This window comes from Bufo gargarizans, chromosome 10 (genome assembly GCF_014858855.1).
Source record: "Bufo gargarizans isolate SCDJY-AF-19 chromosome 10, ASM1485885v1, whole genome shotgun sequence".
Taxonomy (NCBI): Eukaryota; Metazoa; Chordata; class Amphibia; order Anura; family Bufonidae; genus Bufo; species Bufo gargarizans.
In genome coordinates this window covers 130,813,847-130,838,796 of record NC_058089.1, presented here as the reverse complement: position 1 = coordinate 130,838,796, position 24,950 = coordinate 130,813,847, and the positions used below count along the sequence as shown (strand labels likewise).

Below are 24,950 nucleotides of genomic sequence, written 5' to 3'. Positions count from 1 at the left end.
TTCAATGGGTCCGTGGAAAAATCGGAAAATGCACCGTTTGGCAGCCGCATCCGTGATCCTTGTTTCCTGGCCGTGAAAAAAATATGACCTGTCCTATTTTTTTCACGCCCAACGGTTCACGGACCCATTCAAGTCAATAGGTCCGTGAAAAATCACGGATGCACACAAGATTGTCATCCGTGATCCGTGTCCGTGTCCGTTTTTTTCCTATCATTTCAATGGCAAACTTGACTTCGATTTTTTGTTTGTTTCATCTTTCATGTCCGTGGATCCTCCAAAAAACAAGGAAGACCCACGGACGAAAAAACGGTCACGGATCACGGACCTACGGACCCCATTTTTGCGGACCTTAAAAAAAAACGGTTGTGTGCATAAGGCCTTACTCTGTATGTTTTGTATTGCTATAAGTAATGTTAGGATGGAATAGGTTAGGTTGCGAATTTGACTGGGGGGGGGGGCATATTCTTTGCACAGAGGCCCTCTGCTGTCTGACCTGAGGTGGCTACAGGTGAGTGATCTGATGGAGGTCAGTGGAGGAATGTGATGCAGGATTGATCACTGGTCAGATGAGAATAGGAGGCCAGCAGATCCCCACCAGTCAGTGTTGATCTGGGGGCACATTATGGGGGGCTTTCCAGGATGAGACTGAAGCAGAGGAGAATAGATGAGATGGGGATGTGGCTGAGAGGGCAGTGATCAGGTACCACCTATTAGCGGATCCCACTCGCCCTCCAGCAGATCCTGTGGAGATGCCGGGCGGCGGTGACTGTGGCTGCCTCCGGTTTCCCGGAACCCCCGGCTCTTCTCAGCAGCCGCTGCCCACGGCACCCGGGCGAGCGCCCCACTGTTTCTCGGAAAAGCCTTCGCTTAAAAGAAGCTCTGACAGGCTTGGCCCCGCCCCTCCCCTTCCCGGAGGGGCGGAGTCAGTCAGGTAGGGGGCGGGTGCTCGATGTTATTGCATGGAGAGCTGTCAGTTGTCAGCAGTCAGTAGAGAGCGGCGGGGAGAGCGCGAGCCAAGGTGATTATTACACGGGGGAAGGGGGGCCGTGCATTACATACGGGGGGCATTATATACAAGGAGCTGTGCATTATATACGGGGGTTATTATATACAGGGGTTATATACAGAGAGCTGTACATTATATACAGGGGTTATTATATACAGGGAGCTGTACATTATATACAGGTGTTATATACAGGGAGCTGTACATTATATACAGGGGTTATTATATACAGGGAGCTGTACATTATATACAGGTGTTATATACAGGGAGCTGTACATTATATACAGGGGTTATTATATACTGTGCCTATTTTATACAGGGAGCTGTACATTATATACAGGGGTTATTATATACAGGGAGCTGTACATTATATACAGGTGTTATATACAGGGAGCTGTACATTATATACAGGGGTTATATACAGGGAGCTGTACATTATATACAGGTGTTATATACAGGGAGCTGTACATTATATACAGGGGTTATATACAGGGAGCTGTACATTATATACAGGGGTTATTATATACAGGGAACTGTACATTATATACAGGGAGCTGTGCATTATATACAGGGGGTATTATATACAGGGAGCTGTACATTATATACAGGGGTTATTATATACAGGGAGCTGTGCATTATATACAGGGGGTATTATATACAGGGAGCTGTACATTATATACAGGGGTTATTATATACAGGGAGCTGTACATTATATACAGGGAGCTGTGCATTATATACAGGGGGTATTATATACAGGGAGCTGTACATTATATACAGGGGTTATTATATACAGGGAGCTGTACATTATATACAGGGGTTATTATTTACAGGGAGCTGTACATTATATACAGGGAACTGTACATTATATACAGTGAGCTGTGCATTATATACAGGGGTTATTATATACAGAGAGCTGTGCATTATATACAGGGAGCTGTGCATTATATACAGGGGTTATTATATACAGAGAGCTGTACGTTATATAAAGAGAGCTGTGCATTATATACAGGGAGCTGTGCATTATATACAGGGAACTGTACATTATATACAGGGGTTATTATACACAGGGAGCTGTACATTATATACAGGGGTTATTATATACAGAGAGCTGTACGTTATATAAAGGAAGCTGTGCATTATATACAGGGAGCTGTGCATTATATACAGGGATTATTATATACAGGGAACTGTACATTATATACAGGGGTTATTATATACATGGAGCTGTACATTATATACAGGGGTTATTATATACAGGGAGCTGTACATTATATACAGGGGTTATTATATACAGAGAGCTGTGCATTATATACAGGGAGCTGTACATTATATACAGGGGTTATTATATACAGAGAGCTGTGCATTATATACAGGGAGCTGTACATTATATACAGGGGTTATTATATACATGGAGCTGTACATTATATACAGGGGTTATTATATACAGGGAGCTGTACATTATATACAGGGGTTATTATATACAGAGAGCTGTGCATTATATACAGGGAGCTGTACATTATATACAGGGGTTATTATATACATGGAGCTGTACATTATATATAGGGGTTATTATATACAGGGAGCTGTACATTATATACAGGGGTTATTATATACAGAGAGCTGTGCATTATATACAGGGAGCTGTACATTATATACAGGGGTTATTATATACAGAGAGCTGTGCATTATATACAGGGAGCTGTACATTATATACAGGGAACTGTACATTATATACAGTGAGCTGTGCATTATATACAGGGGTTATTATATACAGAGAGCTGTGCATTATATACAGGGAGCTGTGCATTATATACAGGGGTTATTATATACAGGGAGCTGTACATTATATACAGGGGTTATTATTTACAGGGAGCTGTACATTATATACAGGGGTTATTATATACAGAGAGCTGTGCATTATATACAGGGAGCTGTACATTATATACAGGGAACTGTACATTATATACAGTGAGCTGTGCATTATATACAGGGGTTATTATATACAGAGAGCTGTGCATTATATACAGGGAGCTGTACATTATATACAGGGAACTGTACATTATATACAGTGAGCTGTGCATTATATACAGGGGTTATTATATACAGAGAGCTGTGCATTATATACAGGGAGCTGTGCATTATATACAGGGAACTGTACATTATATCCATCCGCTGTGGAGCTTCTATCTAGACTGAGCTTCCAGGTGGATGTATAGCGGCGACGTTTATTTATTTAGGGTCGGCAACCTCCGGCGCTCCAGCTGTGAAACTGCAACTACCAGCATGCACGCTGGCTCTGCAGTCCCTATAGAAGTGAATGAAGCATGCTGGGAGCTGTAGTTTCACAACATCTGGGGTGCTGGAGGGTGCAGCCCCCTGATTTATAAAATATGTACAGGGTCCTCCGGACAATTACATAATTATTGATATTCTCGGGCATAGATATATGGGGTGCAGGGCAGCAGAGGCTCACCCATCCCTGGGGCCTGAGGGTGCCCAATCCTCCGGTTATAAGTGGCACAGTAGATGGGGTCCTGCAGTGGTTGATTTGTATACTTGCAGCATTTTGTTTCTGCTGCCTGGCATCTGTGTACACAGCTCTGCTGATATACAGCGAGCGTGGCCTCAGCGCTTCAGGCCGTGGACAGGAGGGTGATGCTGCACAGGAAGCTACAGGTGGTTTGAAGAATAAATATATTTCCTCACCAAGGAAGGAAGGGGGGTAAATGTGTTATTATGGGGGACCTTCCATGACCCCCAAGAATGACCTCCGCCCGTTTATCTTGTATTAACCCTTCCCCTACTGACCCCAGGCTGATACTATTGCAGATGCACAGGATCACAGTGTAGTGTCATCCAGCCCATAATAGCATTAAGGATATGTTGCATTATATTTTTTACAACCAGTGTTTGGCACGTCTTATGTTTTTTTGGTCAAATATGTTTGCGTAGACCTGCTGTTCTGCTGGTTGCTATTAGAAACAGTCAGCAAGCATGCAGACTGACAAACCTCTAACAGCTTTGGTAAGCCCCCGTGGCTGGTGTTGTACAAAGGCTCTTCATAGAATTCAAATCAGCAGAGCGAGTTGTGGCCAGATACTGAACAAGCAGGGGGTGCTGAAAGATTTCAGCTCTGAAGCTCTGAGTTGTCTTCTGTACACCAGGCTCTTTACAAATTTCTGATGTAAGAAAACCAGGCTGCATTATAGGAATAGCGAAGCCGCTGTCTATTCACGGACCTGCTGACTGGTGTAGATGGGTTCGACCTGTAAGATGATAGGTACCAGATGGGCTAGTGGATCAGTCATCCGCTTCAGTGCCGCCTGTATCTTCAGGTGTGGAGGTTCCTGTACCTGTGTTCGTGGCTGTCATGTAATCACCACCAGTGAGGACTGTGTACGGATTGCGAGCTCACGTGGATCACCCCCTGCAGTGCTCCAGACCGTACTTTACTTATTAACTCCTTATGTTACATTTTCTCATGGTAGATGTGTGATCGTAACGGTGGCAGACGTCTCCGGCAGTGGCTGATTGAGCAGATCGACAGCTCCTTGTACCCAGGGCTTGTGTGGGAAAATGACAGCAAGACACTCTTCCGTATCCCGTGGAAGCATGCCGGAAAGCAGGATTATAACCAGGAAGTGGACGCCTCCATATTCAAAGTAAATGACCCTTTGCAACGTTGAATTCTTTTGGCATATTTTAGGGAGTTGCACATTCAGCATTTCTCTTGTATTATCAGAAGGAGCACAAGAGTTTGTGGGAAGGAGCACAATGGTTTCAGTTTTTGGAGCATGATTACCTGGTTGTTGCGTCAGAGACGACTGCCGCATGTAGTATTACATGGTGGTCAGATGAATGGTAATCCTTACGATATAAGGACAGGGGTCCACCAGTGTGGAAGGCGCTCTTGTAGAGCAGGACCCTTCTCTATGATGTCCGTATGGTGATATGGCGTGGGGTGGTCTTTTATGAGACAACCCCTTTAAGGCGCATGTTATATTTATAGGCAGATGCTGATTGCAGTGTGACCGCTGGGACACAATGATGATGTGCCCATGGATGGAGGGATATCCTCGCCAGGACTTTGTACGTCGTTATGTTTACCATTTCTGTCGGGCTGGGGGCCTGATAATCTACATATAATGTCTGCATGTCACGTCTGAACATCCCAAGGTTATGTCTAGGTGATGTGGTTTGCATACGATACTCCTGGGAGGGACGGGGTTAACAAGCCATTCCAGTACTTCCCTTTTACTGGGTACTTAACACCTCACATTCAGATCACCCATACCGGGTCGGATTAATGTTTGTGGACCTATAAAGTTCTCTAAATTCCTTTCTAGTACAGTAATCGTAAATCCCTTCTGTAGTAAACTGATGATCGGGAGCGAATGTTTGTAGGAACAGCAGTCATTCACAAACATCAGTGATCAGTAACGATCATTCATCCCCCACACAATTTCAGTCGGGCCGTGTATAAATGAGCGCTGATTGATTTGTTTTATCGCCGGTCAGCGCTCGTTACGGCCCCCACTGACAGCGGTTAAACATCTTTTTGAACACCTAGACCTTAGAATTCTAAACACCAATATATTTTGTGGTATTTTAGCACTTGTATATATAATCAATATATAACACGTTCATTAAGTTCTATATATAACTTTATTAATCGTAATACTAACACAATGAGGATAAGGCTAGGGCTACGCGGCGCACCAATGTCACGTGACATTTTTTGTAATGACAGTCAATGGATGGATTTTTGGCGATTGTCGTGTCCCATGTTGCAGTCGGCGTGCAGCCCTAGCCTTACTCTAAATGTATATTGTGCTGACTTCACGTTACTGACTGATGACTGTGATGTTGAATTGGTGGAAGAAGGTGGTAGGATGAGGCTGGGAGGTGGTCCTGGGGTAGAGATTTTGCAGAGGGTCCTTTAGGGCTGAAGCTATGGCAGCAGCATGGTTCTTAGCTTTGGAGGTGAGCAGGATTGTCAGCCTTCCCGCAGCAGGAATGTGAGACTTTCTCTTATCTTCTAGCTTCTTCCAGTAACAGAAAGTGAAAGACTTTCTCTTGTATTTTTATGATGCTGGGGTTTTACTGCAGCGCTTGATAACGTTGCTTGGATGGTTTTCTGGAAAATACTGTCAGGGGTATAAAGATGTCGTGGTGCCGTCACCCTGCAGAGGTCTCCATGTAATTAGTGTGCAGTGAAAGCAAGGAAAAGGCTGTATGTTATATTTCACCACACATCCAGATGCAGGGCAGTGTCTCCGCACTGCACACCCCCGACCTCATGTATGTGCGGGGATCCATCTTCTAGGCGTCATTGTACGTCCTCCTCCTTATATTAGTGCATGTTTCTCCCCTGGACCCTGCTGGACTCTTCTGTGGTATTAGACTGTTCTGAGATAAGTGGTGACGGAGCACTGGTCCCCCATTATCTCCCCTTGCTCCCCCCGCAGTGAATAAAAGGAATCTGTTTCATTTGTTTCTTTGTAGGCCTGGGCGTTATTCAAAGGCAAATTCAAAGAAGGCGACAGAGCGGAGCCAGCCACTTGGAAGACACGATTACGCTGCGCCTTAAACAAAAGTCCTGACTTCGAGGAGGTGACAGAGAGATCCCAGCTGGATATCTCAGAACCCTACAAGGTTTACAGGATCGTCCCAGAGGAAGAGCAGAAGAGTAAGTCAGTTCAGATAAAGCCCCAAAGATATTGTGGATTATCGACCTGCAAAGATCTATTTCCCTGAAAAACCGAGGATAAGATATTTCCCTGTATGTGAACACAATGGCCTCATATAGTGAGCGGTAGGATAGTCGTGTCTGCCCCCGATGGCTGCGGAGGATCGGACCAGTTTTAGTAGCACAAATGGAACATTATCATTCATTATTGGTGAGATGAGATATAACATGGCTGACTCATGCGGTATAATTGTGCTTGGTTCTTTAGGTAAGCTGGGGGGCGGCTGTCTGAATGAAGGCACAGAAATGGACTGCAGCTCATCGGAAATAGAGGTGAGAAGAGAGACTGCATTAAAGAGGCGGCTGATCATGCGCCAGTCTAGGAATGAGCGCTTTTACCAGACACGCGCGGTCCATTCCGACTGTAGTGTGACAGCTGCATGAACATGTTCCTCTTATGTCACCTCAGTGTATGAATCACCACAAGTCACATGACACAACGTAGCAGAGCATGATAACAACGGCAGAGCGCCATCGATACTGACGCCGTATGGAAGCGGCACAAATATTGATGATCATGTTGCTGGCTTTATTGACACATTTGTATCTGTTGGAAAAGGTGACTGTTAACAATCAAACGCCTTTTTTATGATATTTCCAGAAAATGTGTCTTATGCCTCATTCACACGTCAGTGTTCGGTCAGTGATTTCCATCAGTGATTGTGAGGCAAAACCAGGATTGGAGCCTCCACAGACATAAGGTATGAGGGGAAGATCTGCGCCTGTTCTGTATTTAGACCTGCACCTGGTTTTGGTTCAAAATCACTGATCGAAATCACTGACCGGAGGCCGCTTTCAGACGAGCGTATTGAAATCCGTCAGTATTCTGGCTCAGGGTCCTGATGATAAACCATCAGTATCATCATCAGGATTTCCATGTGTATTCCTTATTTATGCACTGCACAGACTGTAATGTGAGTATTTGGAAACAAATCCACACAAAACTCTGACATGGTGCGGATTTCAAATACTGACGGAAATTATACGCCCATGTGAATAGCTCTATTCATTAACATTAGCAGCGGATTCCGGAACATAAAATCCGGACTATATACGCATTGCAAATACGCTCGTCTGAAAGCGACCGAACACTGGCTGTGTGAATGCTGCCTTAGTGAGTGCAGTATTCTGAAGCCCTGCGGTAGACTGTCAGACAGCCATGCTTCTCACTGTAGAACCCTTTAGACCTGGGGTGTATATAGGACCTGCAGACGTTGAGCCATGAGCCGGTCATGTAAGGAAGCAGCCTGGGTCATGTAGAGGCTTAAGTGACCTTTGTAAGCCCATGATCATCCATTCACTGGTGGATAGCAGGTGGCTGCCGACATCTGACACTTATCCCAACCTATTATTAATAACTGGATTAAAATAGAATTTAGTAATATCTTGGTTTCTCATTTCCTGTTTTTTTTTATTTCAGGCTTCTACAGATGACTATTTGGCTATGATTAAACGTAGTCCTTCGCCCGCTAAGGACACATGTCAGAAGCACGTACTACAGGACTGGCTGATCTATAATCACAGTGCAGGTAGGTTTGCTGGGTGAGCCGGAGAACCAGGGCAGTTTATGATATTTCCCGGTCAATGCAATTATGCATTGCTTTGAGTTAGGCCCCATTCATACAACCATTATTCTGGTCTGTATCCGATCCGCATTTTTTGTGCATTGGATGTGGACACATTCAGTTCAACGGAGCCGCAAAAAATGCGTACAGCACAACATGTATTGTTCACATCCGTATGTCTATTCTGCAGTCCTGCAAAAAAGATAGAACATGTCCTATTCTTGTCCATTTTGCGGACAAGAATAGGCATTGTTACAATGGGTCCGCAAAAAAAACCCAGATGCAACAGGGGTGTCACATAGACTTCCTCTATATTTTTTGTGGTTGTGAACTGCAAAATCCATACAGTTGTGTGCATGGGGCCTTAGGCTGTGTTCACATAGAGTTTTCTCTGTTCTGTGAAATCTGCTGTTCCACAGGATTTGGTGCAGGTTTTTGATCCTGTGCTTGGTGTCGCTGAGCGGCTATACAATGTACGGCGCTGTGCTTAGCGAGCTGCGAGAAGGCCGCGGCGCACACAGTAGCGCCGGTGCCTTCTCAAACAGCTGATCGGTGGGGGTCCCAGGTGTCGGACCCCCACCGTTCAGATACTGATTACCTTTCCTGAGTATAAGTCATCAGTATCAAAATCTCAGAAAACCCCTTTAACTCGTCCATAAGCTAGTATTCTGAGGAGTATATATTGGGGGCCCAGAAGTTGCAGTCTCTCCAGGGCACAATGTCCACTCTGCTACATAAGATGACAGCCATTCTATAAGTAGCATGTGATACTTGAGGGCCCTGGTATGGATTTTGCATTGGGGTCCAGGAACTCAAAGGGATTCTGTCGGCAGACATTTGGCATTGCGGCACGTTTCAGATTAAAGCTTCTGTTTCTCGGCCATGCTCCTGGTTAGAAGATCCAAAGTAACTGTGGTTAAACTGGTTTCCTGTCACTTATCTAGCACAGTCAGCAGTTTTACTAGATCCAAACCACTGACAGATTCAACGTCAGCCCCTGAACCCTAGTGCAAAATCATCCATAAATCTTCTTTTCATCAGTGAAAGAACTGTTAGGCCTCCTGCACACAAATGTGTGCACTCCGTGGCTGTGCTGGCCGGGCCACAATGCACGAACACCGACCGTGGGGTAGCCGCAGCTGATTAAAGTGAATGGGTCCGCGATCCGCCCATTCCGCAAAAAGATAGGACATGTTCTATCTTTTTGTGAAAGGAAATATGGGACGAAACCCCATGGAAGCACTCCCTAGTTTCCGTCTCCGGATTTGCGGACCCATTGAAGTGAATAAGTCTGCATCTGTGATGCGGAATGCCCACGCAATGGCGCCCGCAATACAGCAACGGGCAGCACATGTTCGTGTGCATGAGGCCTTAGTGTTTGTCCATACAGAGCAGCCATGCTTTGGTGGAAGTAATGTACACTTGGGGTAGGCATTTCCAGCAGCAGTGAGTCATTGTTCTGCGGTGCATGAGTGATACTCATAGGGAGTAGTTTACCAGGGCTGGAGTTTCTAAGCCCGGGACAGTCCTGACCAAAAGTACAGAGCAAGCTGGGATTTCTCAGGGTTTCTAGGCGTAGAAGGCACAGATTTCTTGATGTGACAGTTTCTGTTCCTCCTTAGGTCTGCACAGCTTAGAGTATGCCACGTACATGAATGAGTCCGTCTCACCGGGTAAGATATAACATAAAACCGTCTGGTGTCCTCTACTGAACCTCTCTAGAAATGCTGAACCCACATGACACAATGCAGGATGCTGCGACATTGGTACCACAGAGGCAGCTACTGGCAACTGCTATAGGACCCGTGGACCCATGGAAGGCTCAGACTGTTGTGAACCTGTGCAACTATCCCGGCACCACAGTGTTAGGCCTCATGCACACGACCGTATGTATTTTGCGGTCTGCAAAACATGGATCCACAAAAAATACGGATGACGCCCGTGTGCATTCCATATTTTGTGGAATGGAACAGCTGGCCCCTAATTGAGCCGTCCTATCCTTGTCCGTAATGCAGACAATAATAGGACATGTCATATTTTGGGGGGGAACGGACATACGGAAATGGAATGCACACAGAGTAACTTCCGTATCTTGCGGATCCATTTTTCTGCATATGGTCTGCAAAATAACCGGTACGGACGCGGAAAGAAAATACGTTTGTGTGCATGAGCCCTTAGACACATCCACCTATCCCCCATGGGGGTGGGGGTCGGTGCAATGAGTAGTGGCATGATCCAGTGTTAGTTAGGGGTCCTGATATTAGTTCTGCTCCTTCTATGCACCATCTCATCCAGAATTCTGGGTTCTACCTGGTATACAGGTCCTTCTCAAAAAATTAGCATACTGTGATAAAGTTCATTATTTTCTGTAATGTACTGATAAACATTAGACTTTCATATATTTTAGATTCATTACACACCAACTGAAGTAGTTCAAGCCTTTTATTGTTTTAATATTGATGATTTTGGCATACAGCTCATGAAAACCCAAAATTCCTATCTCAAAAAATTAGCATATCATGAAAAGGTTCTCTAAACGAGCCATTAACCTAATCATCTGAATCAACTAATTAACTCTAAACACCTTTTAAAAACTCCCAGCCTGGTTCATTACTCAAAACCGCAATCATGGGTAAGACTGCCGACCTGACTGCTGTCCAGAAGGGCATCATTGACACCCTCAAGCAAGAGGGTAAGACACAGAAAGAAATTTCTGAACGAATAGGCTGTTCCCAGAGTGCTGTATCAAGGCCCCTCAGTGGGAAGTCTGTGGGAAGGAAAAAGTGTGGCAGAAAACGCTGCACAACGAGAAGAGGTGACCGGACCCTGAGGAAGATTGTGGAGAAGGACCGATTCCAGACCTTGGGGGACCTGCGGAAGCAGTGGACTGAGTCTGGAGTAGAAACATCCAGAGCCACCGTGTACAGGCGTGTGCAGGAAATGGGCTACAGGTGCCGCATTCCCCAGGTCAAGCCACTTTTGAACCAGAAACAGCGGCAGAAGCGCCTGACCTGGGCTACAGAGAAGCAGCACTGGACTGTTGCTCAGTGGTCCAAAGTACTTTTTTTGGATGAAAGAAAATTTTGCATGTCATTCGGAAATCAAGGTGCCAGAGTCTGGAGGAAGACTGGGGAGAGGGAAATGCCAAAATGCCTGAAGTCCAGTGTCAAGTACCCACAGTCAGTGATGGTCTGGGGTGCCACGTCAGCTGCTGGTGTTGGTCCACTGTGTTTTATCAAGGGCAGGGTGAATGCAGCCGCTATCAGGAGATTGTGGAGCACTTCATGCTTCCATCTGCTGAAAAGCTTTATGGAGATGAAGATTTCATTTTTTAGCACGACCTGGCACCTGCTCACAGCGCCAAAACCACTGGTAAATGGTTTACTGACCATGGTATTACTGGGCTCAACTGGCCTGCCGACTCTCCTGACCTGAACCCCATAGAGAATCTGTGGGATATTGGGAAGAGAAAGTTGAGAGACGCAAGACCCAACAGTCTGGATGAGCTTAAGGCCGCTATCGAAGCATCCTGGGCCTCCATAACACCTCAGCAGTGCCACAGGCTGATTGCCTCCATGCCACGCCGCATTGAAGCCTCCTGGGCCTCCATAACACCTCAGCAGTGCCACAGGCTGATGGCCTCCATGCCACGCCGCATTGAAGCAGTCATTTCTGCAAAAGGATTCCCGACCAAGTATTGAGTGCATATCTGAACATAATTACTTAAAGGTTGACTTTTTTTGTATTAAAAACACTTTTCTTTTATTGGTCGGATGAAATATGCTAATTTTTTGAGATAGGAAATTTGGGTTTTCATGAGCTGTGGCCAAAATCATCAATATTAAAACAATAAAAGGCTTGAACTCCTTCAGTTGTGTGTAATGAATCTAAAATATATGAAAGTCTAATGTTTATCAGTACATTACAGAAAATAATGAACTTTATCACAATATGCTAATTTTTTGAGAAGGACCTGTAATTCACCATCATTATCATATGTCAGTCCTGCAGCCTTCATAACCACACAGGTAGGCCAGATCGCTAAACCTCCCTCATCCAATAACTTGTAGACAGAGAGGTCAGATCATGGATTACTGGGTCACACCCTCATGTGTAAAGATGCCTTGTGCAAGTAATGAGTAAAGTTACGGGAACGTCTTATATTTATTGATATTTCCACCTTTCCTGTAAATTGTGATAAGAGATTTATTACCGCGAGTGGCACGCTATCACCGCGGAAGCGGAGGAGGTATGACTGAGACCCATGGACTCATAAACACCAGCAGTCACCACAGTATAGCCGCATTCACATATACTTTTGTGGCATCTTTTTTTGAGCTTGCATTTTTTTCAGATAAAACACCATGCACATCAATATAGTTATATTGCAGAGATATATATCGCTCAGTCTATGGGAAGACACAGGTGTGTCTCTTTTTTACTACTGGTATTTTTTTCAGTCTAGTGGTGTTTTTTGCATCTCAGGAGTTTTTTTTTTTAATCAGCATATTGATGCAATGGCTTTTTTCATGCATTTTTCAGCCCTCCTCCATAGGGAAAAAACACGCCACTCAAATGTGTCAACACAAAAACAGCAATAAAAAAAAGCCATAAAAAACACATTTGGTATGAGAAAAAAAATGCAAGAGGTTTTTATGGCATCCTTAAGAGGGGTGTGTGGAGGAAGCCGAAGTATGACTTTGCTGCTGCTTTGGCTGTGACCGTGTCAGTGATACAGTTTTTGCTCCTGCGCTTTCCTATCCAATGCTCTATGCTAGAAAATGGAGAAATCAAAATCAAGGCACATTCAAACCCTGAGTTGCCAGATCTCCAGGCGTGCATGTACAAACAGAATAACAGAATAAAGTGGTCTTAGAAGGCAGAAAATGCTCAAAACCCCAGATGCTGTTGCGCATTTCTAACCGGGGGAGCAAATCCTGCACATGTGATCCGTTGCTAACAGCAATCCCCAGCAAAAATGCATACAATGGAGGATGCCCGCAGGGGACCACACGTACCACAAAGACATCCTACACAGGATAACCAAAGGTGTGGATGTGATTGGCTATATAAAACAGAAATGTACAAAAAATAGTGCGCTACACTGGTAAGTGTAATTGACAATATCTGGCTGAACTCTCACACTAATATTAAAATGAGACTTTATATCAAGAACATACCGGAGCCCGCGCACCCCGTCAAGGTATCTTAAAGTGACACGGGACCTAACGCTTACCTACCTGTGCCGTATGGCCAATTACAGGGGCATAAGGTCTGACATACAGCGAACAGCTCCCAGGTTACCTCCTCCCATTGTATGTGTGATTTCACGCTAGAGGTAACTGGGAGTTGTTTTCTGTGTGTCGGACCTTATGCCCCTGTAATTGCCCATACAGCACAGGTAGGTTAGCATGAGGTCCAATGCCACTTTGAGATACCTTGACGGGGTGCGCGAGCTCCGTCCGGTATGTTCTTGATATAAGAGTATATTGGCAAAAGTCTCATTTTCATATCAGTGTGAGGGTTTAGCCATATATTGTCAATTGCATTTACCAGTGTAGTGCACAATTTTTTGTAAATTTCTATAAAATGGAGAAAGGCAATGATAGAAAGCCCTGATGGTGCAGGTCATCTGGACTTATCTACGGCCTTCACCAGTGATGTCGGTTAATTATATGGAAATCATTGTGATTTTTCATTCTAAAAAAACTCAGTTATTTTTGAAAATGTCATGGGACTACGGAGGGCCCCTTAATTTACCCTACTGCCATTGACTCATATAGAGGAAGCACCTGTCCTCCTGTGAAGGAGGAGAACCTCCCTCTGTCACTGATCACTGGAGCACGGCCTGAAGAAACCGTAATTACATCACAAGAGAAATCTTTCGGGGGAAACACAGCAGAGCAGATTGACTTCTTAAAGCTTCCGTCTGCTAAAAATATTCATTCACATTGAACCCTCTCTGAATGTGACTTTACAGGTTAAATCCTCACAGAATGTCCTAAAATTTCCTAAAACCTTTGTTTTATGTATTTTAGGCCTCATGCACACGACAGATCTTCAAAATACAGATACTGGCTGTATGCATCCGACAATCCCCCCTAAACGGGCAAGAATAGGACATGTTAAAGTTTTTTTCGGGACAGACGTGGGGACGCGGATGTGGACAGCACACACTGTGCTGTCTGCATTTTTTGCTGCCCCATTAAAATGAATGGGACTGCATCCGATCCGCAAAAAAAAAAACGGTTATGTGCATGAGGCCTATATACGAAAACTGACTTACATCATGTCTTATACTACAGTCGCATCCAGAGCTGCAGTTGGCATTTTAGCATAGGCTGCTTGTTCTCACATATCTCTACAGCCCTTGCTGGCTGAGTGTCTGCATGGAGCGTGCTGTCCTATGGGGCAGTGTATATAGACATTATACAATTGCTCCAGCAGATGATCAGTGATGGTGGACTGCAAGGAGCAGACTGCACAGTTTTAATGCTGCTTTGGATGTGACTGGAGTAAATACCTGGTAGACAATAAGTAAGGCCAGTGTCATTACAAGTGTACCACAGTGTCCTTAGGTGGATGTATGATCTTGTGTCTCTGGCCTAAAGTGATCCTCTGTAATCACTCCACCCCAGATCTTCCAGAATTAAGTGGTTCAGACTGTAAGAAATGATCAGCGTGTACTCCGATAACTCCTCACTGCTGACCCTTATGTCTGGTCTCATTACTGTTCTCCTCGTCTGCAGCTTTGTCACAGATGATCATCCAGTTTTATTACGGAGGGAAAGTCGTCAGCCAGGTCACAAGCACTCGGCCCGAAGGATGCCGCCTGTCTGTCGCTGGAGAAAAGGCTTATGGGAGTGAGGCCCTGGAGACCATCCGATTCCCGTCCGCTGACTACATTGTCAACGAGCGCCAGCGGCATGTCACCAAGAAGCTGTTTGGACACTTGGAGAGGGGCGTCCTTTTATATAGTAACAGGCATGGGATTTTCATCAAGAGGCTGTGCCAGGGAAGAGTCTTCTGGAGCGGGAACTGCATGCCATATAAAGACCGCTCCGCCAAGCTGGAACGTGATGAGGTGGTGAAGATATTCGATACCAACCAATATATACGAGGTGAGCCGCTGACTCCATGCTCAGGAAATAGAGCACGATCATAGTATATGAAGAGTTCTGCAGCTTCCCAATATACTTTATGTTTGTTACAATGTGTCCAGCCGAGCTTCCCCCTGTGATTAACCATTTCCTGCCTGGGTGTGATTTCTGGCTCCCTTCGTTGCAGTAGTAGAGCTCGGTGAACATTCAGTAGGTGGTCGCTGAACTGCTTGGTATATCTTATGTCGTGGGGTACACAGACAATATAATGTCGCCTCATGGCTATTGTAAGGTGATTCAGGGACCAGGACATAAGGTTTGTCTATAATGCAGTATATATGGTGAAATATTCTAGGATCTCCTCCATACACTGACCCATCTTCTGATGTGTCACATGAAGCAGAGATGGTAACGGACATTTTTCATCTGTTCTTCCTGCAGAATTCCAGCAATGTTACTCCAGTCAGCTGAGGCTCCCGGACAGCAGGGTCACACTGTGCTTTGGGGAAGAGTTCCCAGATACCGTCCCTGTCCACATGAAACTGATCATTGTGCAGGTGAGAAGGGTCCTGCTGATGAGGCCTTATTGAAATTCCCATATTCCCATCAAGTACCAACAGTATGGTCGTCAGAATGTCTGTGGCTTATGTGCCTATGGGGTCCCACACAATGTCACAGTGCTATTATTATTATTATACACCATGTAGTGGCCAGTCACCTGAATGCAGCACATTTCCCTCCCACTACACGGTGTATGGAGCTGTGCCGTGGCTCCTACTATCAGCTGATCATGGGGTCAGACCCCCCCTGACCCATTATTACTTGTACCAAGGATAGGTCATCAATTTAAAGGGGTTATCCCATCATAATGATCACTGTTAAATCTGTTAATGATTTGACAGTGATCATTTTTTTAAATATACTTGATTAACAAATTCCCACCGTTTAGGATAAAATTCATCCCCACTTACCTTATTGTTGTGACTCGGTCTCCCCTGGTTACGCCACCGCTCTTCTCCAGAATCCCGAAGGCTGCGCTTGCGCAGAAGACTCCTTCTTTTCTCCCGGCCGGGCAGCTCGCTGTACTGAACGCACACGCTGCCGCGCATGCGCGATGGTGATTTCTTCCCGGCCAGAATAGTCCAGAGCTGTGAACGCATTCAGTCTAGCGCGCGGCCCGGCCGGGAGAAGACTTCAATCAAGATGAAGCCCGCCCCCAGCCAGAATCCAGGAAGTGAACGGCGCGGTGGCAGCAGGTAAGTATAAAAAGGTGAAGTGGGATAACCCCTTTAAGTTTTAGAAAAGATAATGAAAAGCAGAAACTTTCTAATAAACTCTGTGGCCCACATATACAAATTCTGTGTAATATGTAGACAGAGTAAGGGGTAGACAGTCTGAAAATGCACCAAATATATCACAGTGGTTGATAAATCTGATGCATCTTGATTCAGTTTAGTTTACACCAAAAATGTGCCACGTGCCCTGAAAGTCTGTCCAATCGCACGAAAATTCTGTCCTCCAAAAACATTAGACTGACTTTACGTTGTTCTAATCTGTGCCACTTTTATGTGCCAGAATTGTGGCTTTCAGCAGCGTAGATGTACATAGAACAGGCATCCTCCACCTGCGCCCTCCAGCTGTTGCAAAACTACAACTCCCAGCATGCCTGAACAGCCTACAGGTATCAGCCTACAGCAGGGCATAGTGGGAGTTGTAGTTTTACAACAGCTGGAGGGCCGCAGTTTGAGGATGCCCGACATAGAAGGTACATGAAAGCTATCCACGCCCCCTTCTAGTTTAAAACGAGGAAATGTCGAATGTTGGAAAAAAGTCTTTCTGATCTGCGCCATCATAGTAAATTCTGAAATTCTTTAACAGTTTAGAGATCTCTACTTTACATTTCGGAAACCTAACTAGATCTAGTCCTGCTTCCAGCAGATGGTTTGTTACAGTTGTATCCAGGCGAGACTTTGGGAACTTGGGATCCAAACTGATACATTGTAACAAACTCTCAGGACAGGAGAGAGATTTTTGGTGTAGTGTACACTGTATGTGGCATTCTGAGGTTTAGCAGCAGTAAGGATGCATTTACATGGGTAGTTTTTTTTTGCCACAGTTTTCATAATTGTGGTGAATTACAACAAAAACTTTTTTATGAAAAATCCTGCAAAATAAAAATTCCGGCCTGTAAATACATCTGAGATGTCACCTTCAGGAATGGCTCAGTTATCTGCAGAGGTGAATAAGCCCCACTGTAAGCTTTCCCACATCCTGTATCCTCCTGGTGGTGTCTGATCTTGGCCGTCATCGTCTCTTCTCTGGTTTGTCTCTAGATTGAACAGCTTGGCCTGAAGCAGCTAATAGACAACTCTGTGAAGAGTTATAACACAGGAGGTCTGCATTTACTGCCGGACCCCCAGATGGATCCAGTGCAACGTCTTCTCCCGGACCCCTGCACAACCCACCAGAGGGCATTCTACAGAGAGACGCCGCAGATTACGGTCTGACCGCACCGCTCCTCTCGATAACTACTTGTACATTACAGATATGTTTATTTTTATAGCATGTTAACAATGATGCTTTGTATAGTGTGAACAGGAGCACAGTGCGATTTGTTCTGACCTGATGGGGGCTGGACGTCTCTGTCCACACCCTATAATGTGCCTTGTTTGCAAGTGTCTAATACACATTTGCGTACTTCTGTAGAAAAGCCTCCGATAATTTCTGAATTGCTTCATGTTTTTAGTAATTAGGTGACTCTGCAATCCTCCCTCCGCAATCCTTCTAGTCTATGCCTTGCTGCTACTGTAGTTGTAGTTTGAGAACAGCTGAGCTGAAATGTACTAGTGATATGTACGGTGATATGTACGGTGATATGTACGGTGATATGTACGGTGATATGTACGGTGATATGTCCGGTGATATGTACTAGTGATATGTACGGTGATATGTACGGTGATATGTACGGTGATATGTACGGTGATATGTACGGTGACATGTAAGGTGATATGTATGGTGATATGTACTAGTGATATGTATAGTGATATGTATAGTGATATGTATGGTGATATGTATGGTGATATGTACGGTGACATGTACGGTGACATGTACGGTGACATGTACGGTGATATGTACGGTGATATGTATGGTGACATGTACGGTGACATGTATGGTGACATGTAAGGTGGTATGTTTTGTGTATGTACGGTGATATGTACTAGTGATATGTACGGTGATATGTACTAGTGATATGTACTAGTGATATGTACTAGTGATATGTACGGTGATATGTACTAGTGATATGTACGGTGATATGTACTAGTGATATGTACGGTGATATGTATGGTGATATTTATGGTGATATGTACGGTGATATGTATGGTGACATGTACGGTGACATGTACGGTGATATGTACTAGTGATATTTATGGTGACATGTACGGTGACATGTACGGTGACATGTACGGTGACATGTAAGGTGGTATGTTTTGTGTATGTACGGTGATATGTACTAGTGATATGTACGGTGACATGTATGGCGATATGTACTAGTGATATGTATAGTGATATGTACGGTGATATGTATGGTGATATTTATGGTGATATTTACTAGTGATATGTATGGTAACATGTATTGTGTATGTATGGTGATATGTACGGTGATATATACTTGTTACATGTATGGTGATATGTACTAGTGATATGTACTAGTGATATGTACGGTGATATGTACTAGTGATATGTACTAGTGATATGTACTAGTGATATGTACGGTGATATGTACTAGTGATATGTACGGTGATATGTACTAGTGATATGTACGGTGATATGTATGGTGATATTTATGGTGATATGTACGGTGATATGTATGGTGACATGTACGGTGACATGTACGGTGATATGTACTAGTGATATTTATGGTGACATGTACGGTGACATGTACGGTGACATGTACGGTGACATGTAAGGTGGTATGTTTTGTGTATGTACGGTGATATGTACTAGTGATATGTACGGTGACATGTATGGCGATATGTACTAGTGATATGTATAGTGATATGTACGGTGATATTTATGGTGATATTTACTAGTGATATGTATGGTAACATGTATTGTGTATGTATGGTGTATGTACGGTGATATATACTTGTTACATGTATGGTGATATGTACTAGTGATATGTACTAGTGATATGTATGGTGTATGTACGGTGATATGTACGGTGATATGTACGGTGACATGTATGCTGATATGTATTGTGTATGTACGGTGATATGTACGGTGATATATACGGTGATATGTACTAGTGATATGTATAGTGATATGTACTAGTGATATGTATGGTGTATGTACGGTGTTATGTCCGGTGATATGTACTAGTGATATGTATAGTGATATGTACGGTGATATGTATGGTGTATGTACGGTGATATGTACTAGTGATATATATGGTGTATGTACGGTGATATGTACTAGCGATATGTATGGTGTATGTACGGTGATATGTACTAGTGATATGTATGGTGATATGTATGGTCAGCCACGTCGCTGTAACTTCTGTACAGCAGCATTTAGTAGGATATTCAGAGGACAAATGTGACTTTTTTATTATTTTTTTTTACTTAGGGCTCGTTCACACGAACGTAAGGGCTCTGTGCCCGTGCTGTGGACCGCAAATTGCAGTCTGCAATGCACGGGCACCGACCATGGGGCAGTGCATGCGGATCGCAGACCCATTCATTTGAATATGGGCCGTGATCTGTCCATTCCGCAAAAAGATAGAACAAATTCCATCTTTTTGCAGAACGGAAGCACGGAATGGAACACAACAGAAGCACTCCGTAGTACTTCCGTGGGGTTCCGTTCCGTGCTTCCTTTCTATTCCGCATCTCCAGATTCGTGCACCTCAAGGGAATGGGTCCGCATCCGTGATGCGGAATGCACATCGCTGGTGACCCGTGTATTGCGGAAACGGGTGCACTACGGCCGTGTGAACAAGCCCTTATTCCATGAATGAAGCGAGGGGACCAAGCTGAGGCTGTCACTGCGTCCTGTAGGATGATTTATTCTGCAAGTCCCATGGTTTCATTTATCACTCAGGGCCCTGCCTTCACTTTGTATAAGAGGCTCCAGTGTAGAAGATTGCAGCCAGCCCCCAAGTGTGGATTCATTCACATTGTTGCTGGCGTTACAATTGACACAATGTTTCACTTTGTATTTATTTGGACATTTTATTACTGTTGCTTGAATAAATAAAGTCTCTTTTGTATTTCTTCTTAACATCTTTATGACCAAATGACAAATTTTAACCACTTAATGACTGTCATGTAGTATTTTTATGGTGGCTTATTGCGAGTGCACTTCAGAAGAATCCCAAAGCGAATTCACTGATCGGAGTTCAATACAGTTGATTTTCTATTGGACGCATAGCCTAGTACTTTCCCTGTCAGTGTAGTACTGTTGAGCAATAATGCTTTTAAATACTTTGTATTTTGATGCTTCAGGTCCCCCAGGGAGGACAAAAAAAAAAAGGAACAGTTAGGCCCTTTTCAGATGGGTGTCCCGGATTTGCTCTGGATGCATCCTGGGTGCATTGCGGGAAACGCGAGTGCGCACGCAATTTAAATCAGTTTTGACCTCGGGTGCGTTGCGTTGTTCCGTTTTTCTCATGCGAGTGCAATGCATTTTGCACGCGCGTGATAAAAAACTGAATGTGGTAGCCAGACCTGAATGTATACACTGAAGTTCGGGTTTGGGTTCGGTGTTATGTAGATGTTATTATTTTCCCTTATAACATGGTTATAAAGGAAAATAATAGTATTCCTTATACAGAATGCTTACTAAAATGTTGCTTGAGGGGTTAAAAAAAGAAATAAATTAACTCACCTCATCCACTTGATCGCGCAGCCAGGATCGTCTTCTTTGAGGACCTGCAAAAGGACCTTTGATGATCTTCTATCTTCATTCAGCGGGACCTGCGCTGACGTCACCGTGCTCACCACGTGATTAGCGCGATTACATCATCAAAGGTCCTTTTGCAGGTCCTTAAAGAAGAAGAAAAAAGAAAGTGCCAGCTGCGCGATCAAGTGGATGAGGTGAGTTAATTTTTTATTTATTTTTTAACCCCTTAAGCAACATTTAGTATTAAGAATGCTATTATTTTCCCTTAAACCATGTATAAGGGAAAATAATACAGAAAATTGACTTTTATCAATTTACTAACATCATCTCCTAGCAACCATGCGTGAAAATCGCATTGCATCCGTACATGATTGCGGATGCTATGAGATTTTCACGTAGCCCCATTCATTTCTATGGGGCCTGCATTGCGTGAAAAACGCAGAATATAGAACATGCTGCGATGTTCACGCACAGGAGTGCTGTCAGCATCTTTTGTGGCTCCATTGAAGTATATGGGTCCGCATCCGAGCCGCAGTTTTGGCTCCAAAACAATGTCCGTGTGCATGAGGCCATAATATAAGGGAATGGCCACACAGTCAGGTTTCCTGATACTTTTTTAGAACCCAAAATCCTTAATGAATCATAAAAGGACAGAAAGTATAGTAACATAGTACATAAGGCCAAAAAAAGACATCTGTCCATCCAGTTCGCCTGTCATCCTGCAAGTTGATTCAGAGGAAGGCAAAAAAAAAACTGTGAGGTAGAAGCCAATTTTCCCCACTTTAGGGGAATAAAAAATTCCTTCCCGACTCTAATCAGGCATCATAATAACTCCCTGGATCAACGACCCCTCTCTAGTAACTATAGCCTGTAATATTATTACACTCCAGAAATACATCCAGGCCCCTCCTGAACTCCTTTATTGTACTCCCCATCATCACCTCCTCAGGCAGAGACTTCCATAGTCTCACTGCTCTTACAGTATAGAGTCCATAGTCTCACTGCTCTTACAGTATAGAGTCCATAGTCTCACCGCTCTTACAGTAAAGAGTCCATAGTCTCACCGCTCTTACAGTAAAGAGTCCATAGTCTCACTGCTCTTACAGTAAGAAGTCCACAGTCTCACTGCTCTTACAGTATAGAGTCCTAGTCTCACTGCTCTTACAGTATAGAGTCCATAGTCTCACTGCTCTTACAGTAAAGAGTCCATAGTCTCAATGCTCTTACAGTATAGAGTCCATAGTCTCACTGCTCTTACAGTATAGAGTCCATAGTCTCACCTGCTCTTACAGTAAAGAGTCCATAGTCTCACTGCTCTTACAGTAAAGAGTCACAGTCTCACTGCTCTTACAGTATAGAGTCCATAGTCTCACTGCTCTTACAGTATAGAGTCCATAGTCTCACTGCTCTTTGACAGTAACAGAGCCATAGGCTCCTTACAGTAAAGAGTCCATTAGTCTCACTGCTCTTACCGTAAAGAGCCATAGTCTCACTGCTCTTACAGTAAAGAGTCCATAGTCTCACCGCTCTTACAGTAAAGGGAGGCCCATAGTCCTCACTGCTCTTACAGTATAGAGTCCATAGTCTCACTGCTCTTACAGTAAGAGTCCATAGTCTCACTGCTCTTACAGTAAAGAGTCCATAGTCTCACTGCTCTTACAGTAAAGAGTCCATAGTCTCACTGCTCTTACAGTAAGAGTCCATAGTCTCACTGCTCTTACAGTAAAGAGTCCATAGTCTCACTGCTCTTACAGTAAAGAGTCCCATAGTCTCACTGCTCTTACAGTAAAGAGTCCATAGTCTCACTGCTCTTACAGTATAGAGTCCATAGTCTCACTGCTCTTACAGTACAGAGTCCATAGTCTCAACTGCTCTTACAGTAAGAGCCATAGTCTCACTGCTCTTACAGTAAGAGTCCATAGTCTCACTGCTCTTACAGTAAAGAGTCCATAGTCTCACTGCTCTTACAGTAAAGAGTCCATAGTCTCACTGCTCTTACAGTAAAGAGTCCATAGTCTCACTGCTCTTACAGTAAAGAGTCCATAGTCTCACTGCTCTTACAGTACAGAGTCCATAGTCTCACTGCTCTTACAGTACAGAGTCCATAGTCTCACTGCTCTTACAGTAAAGAGTCCATAGTCTCACTGCTCTTACAGTATAGAGTCCATAGTCTCACTGCTCTTACAGTACAGAATCCATAGTCTCACTGCTCTTACAGTAAAGAGCCCATAGTCTCACTGCTCTTACAGTACAGAGTCCATAGTCTCACTGCTCTTACAGTAAAGAGTCCATAGTCTCACTGCTCTTACAGTAAAGAGTCCATAGTCTCACTGCTCTTACTGTAAAGAGTCCATAGTCTCACTGCTCTTACAGTAAAGAGTCCATAGTCTCACTGCTCTTACAGTACAGAATCCATAGTCTCACTGCTCTTACAGTAAAGAGCCCATAGTCTCACTGCTCTTACAGTAGAGTCCATAGTCTCACTGCTCTTACTGTAAAGAGTCCATAGTCTCACTGCTCTTACAGTAAAGAGTCCATAGTCTCACTGCTGTTACAGTATAGAGTCCATAGTCTCATTGCTGTTACAGTAAAGAGTCCATAGTCTCACTGCTCTTACAGTAAAGAGCCCATAGTCTCACTGCTCTTACAGTAAAGAGCCCATAGTCTCACTGCTCTTACAGTAAAGAGTCCATAGTCTCACTGCTCTTACAGTAAAGAGTCCATAGTCCTCACTGCTCTTACAGTATAGAGTCCATAGTCTCACTGCTCTTACAGTAAAGAGTCCATAGTCTCACTGCTCTTACAGTAAAGAGTCCATAGTCTCACTGCTCTTACAGCAAAGAGTCCATAGTCTCACTGCTCCTTACAGTATAGAGTCCATAGTCTCACTGCTCTTACAGTAAGAGTCCATAGTCTCACTGCTCTTACAGTAAAGAGTCCATAGTCTCACTGCTCTTACAGTAAAGAGTCCATAGTCTCACTGCTCTTACAGCAAAGAAGTCCATAGTCTCACTGCTCTTACAGTAAAGAGTCCATAGTCCACTGCTAAAGTCGTCCATAGTCTCACTGCTCTTACAGTAAAGAGTCCATAGTCTCACTGCTCTTACAGTATAGAGTCCATAGTCTCACTGCTCTTACAGTAAAGAGTCCATAGTCTCACTGCTCTTACAGTATAGAGTCCATAGTGTCACTGCTCTTACAGTAAAGAGTCCATAGTCTCACTGCTCTTACAGTAAAGAGTCCATAGTCTCACTGCTCTTACAGTATAGAGTCCATAGTCTCACTGCTCTTACAGTACAGAGTCCATAGTCTCACTGCTCTTACAGTATAGAGTCCATAGTCTCACTGCTCTTACAGTATAGAGTCCATAGTCTCACTGCTCTTACAGTAAAGAATCCGCTTCTATGTTTGTGTACAAAACTTCTTTCCTCCAGACGCAGAGGATGTCCCCTCGTCACAGTCCTGGGGATAAATAGATGATGGGAGTGATCTCTGTACTGACCCCTGATATATTTATACATAGTAATTAGATCTCCCCTCTAACCCTAACCCTAACCCTAATTTTGATAATCTTTTAGGGTACTGTAGTTGCCTCATTCCGGTTATTACTTCAGTTGCCCTCCTTTGGACCT

General features: G+C 44.1%; 1 protein-coding gene across 1 annotated transcript; it reads left to right on the top strand.

The window, feature by feature from the left end:
- Window positions 1-946: 946 nt before the first annotated feature.
- IRF8 (interferon regulatory factor 8) lies at window positions 947-18,151 on the top strand. Its single transcript, XM_044269779.1, has 9 exons — window positions 947-1,018; window positions 4,492-4,665; window positions 6,509-6,692; window positions 6,961-7,025; window positions 8,173-8,281; window positions 9,940-9,990; window positions 15,067-15,438; window positions 15,859-15,974; window positions 17,751-18,151. Exons 2-9 carry the CDS (start codon window positions 4,492-4,494, stop codon window positions 17,922-17,924), a joined length of 1,245 nt encoding a protein of 414 aa, XP_044125714.1. The 5' UTR covers window positions 947-1,018; the 3' UTR covers window positions 17,925-18,151.
- The last annotated feature ends 6,799 nt before the right edge of the window (window positions 18,152-24,950 follow it).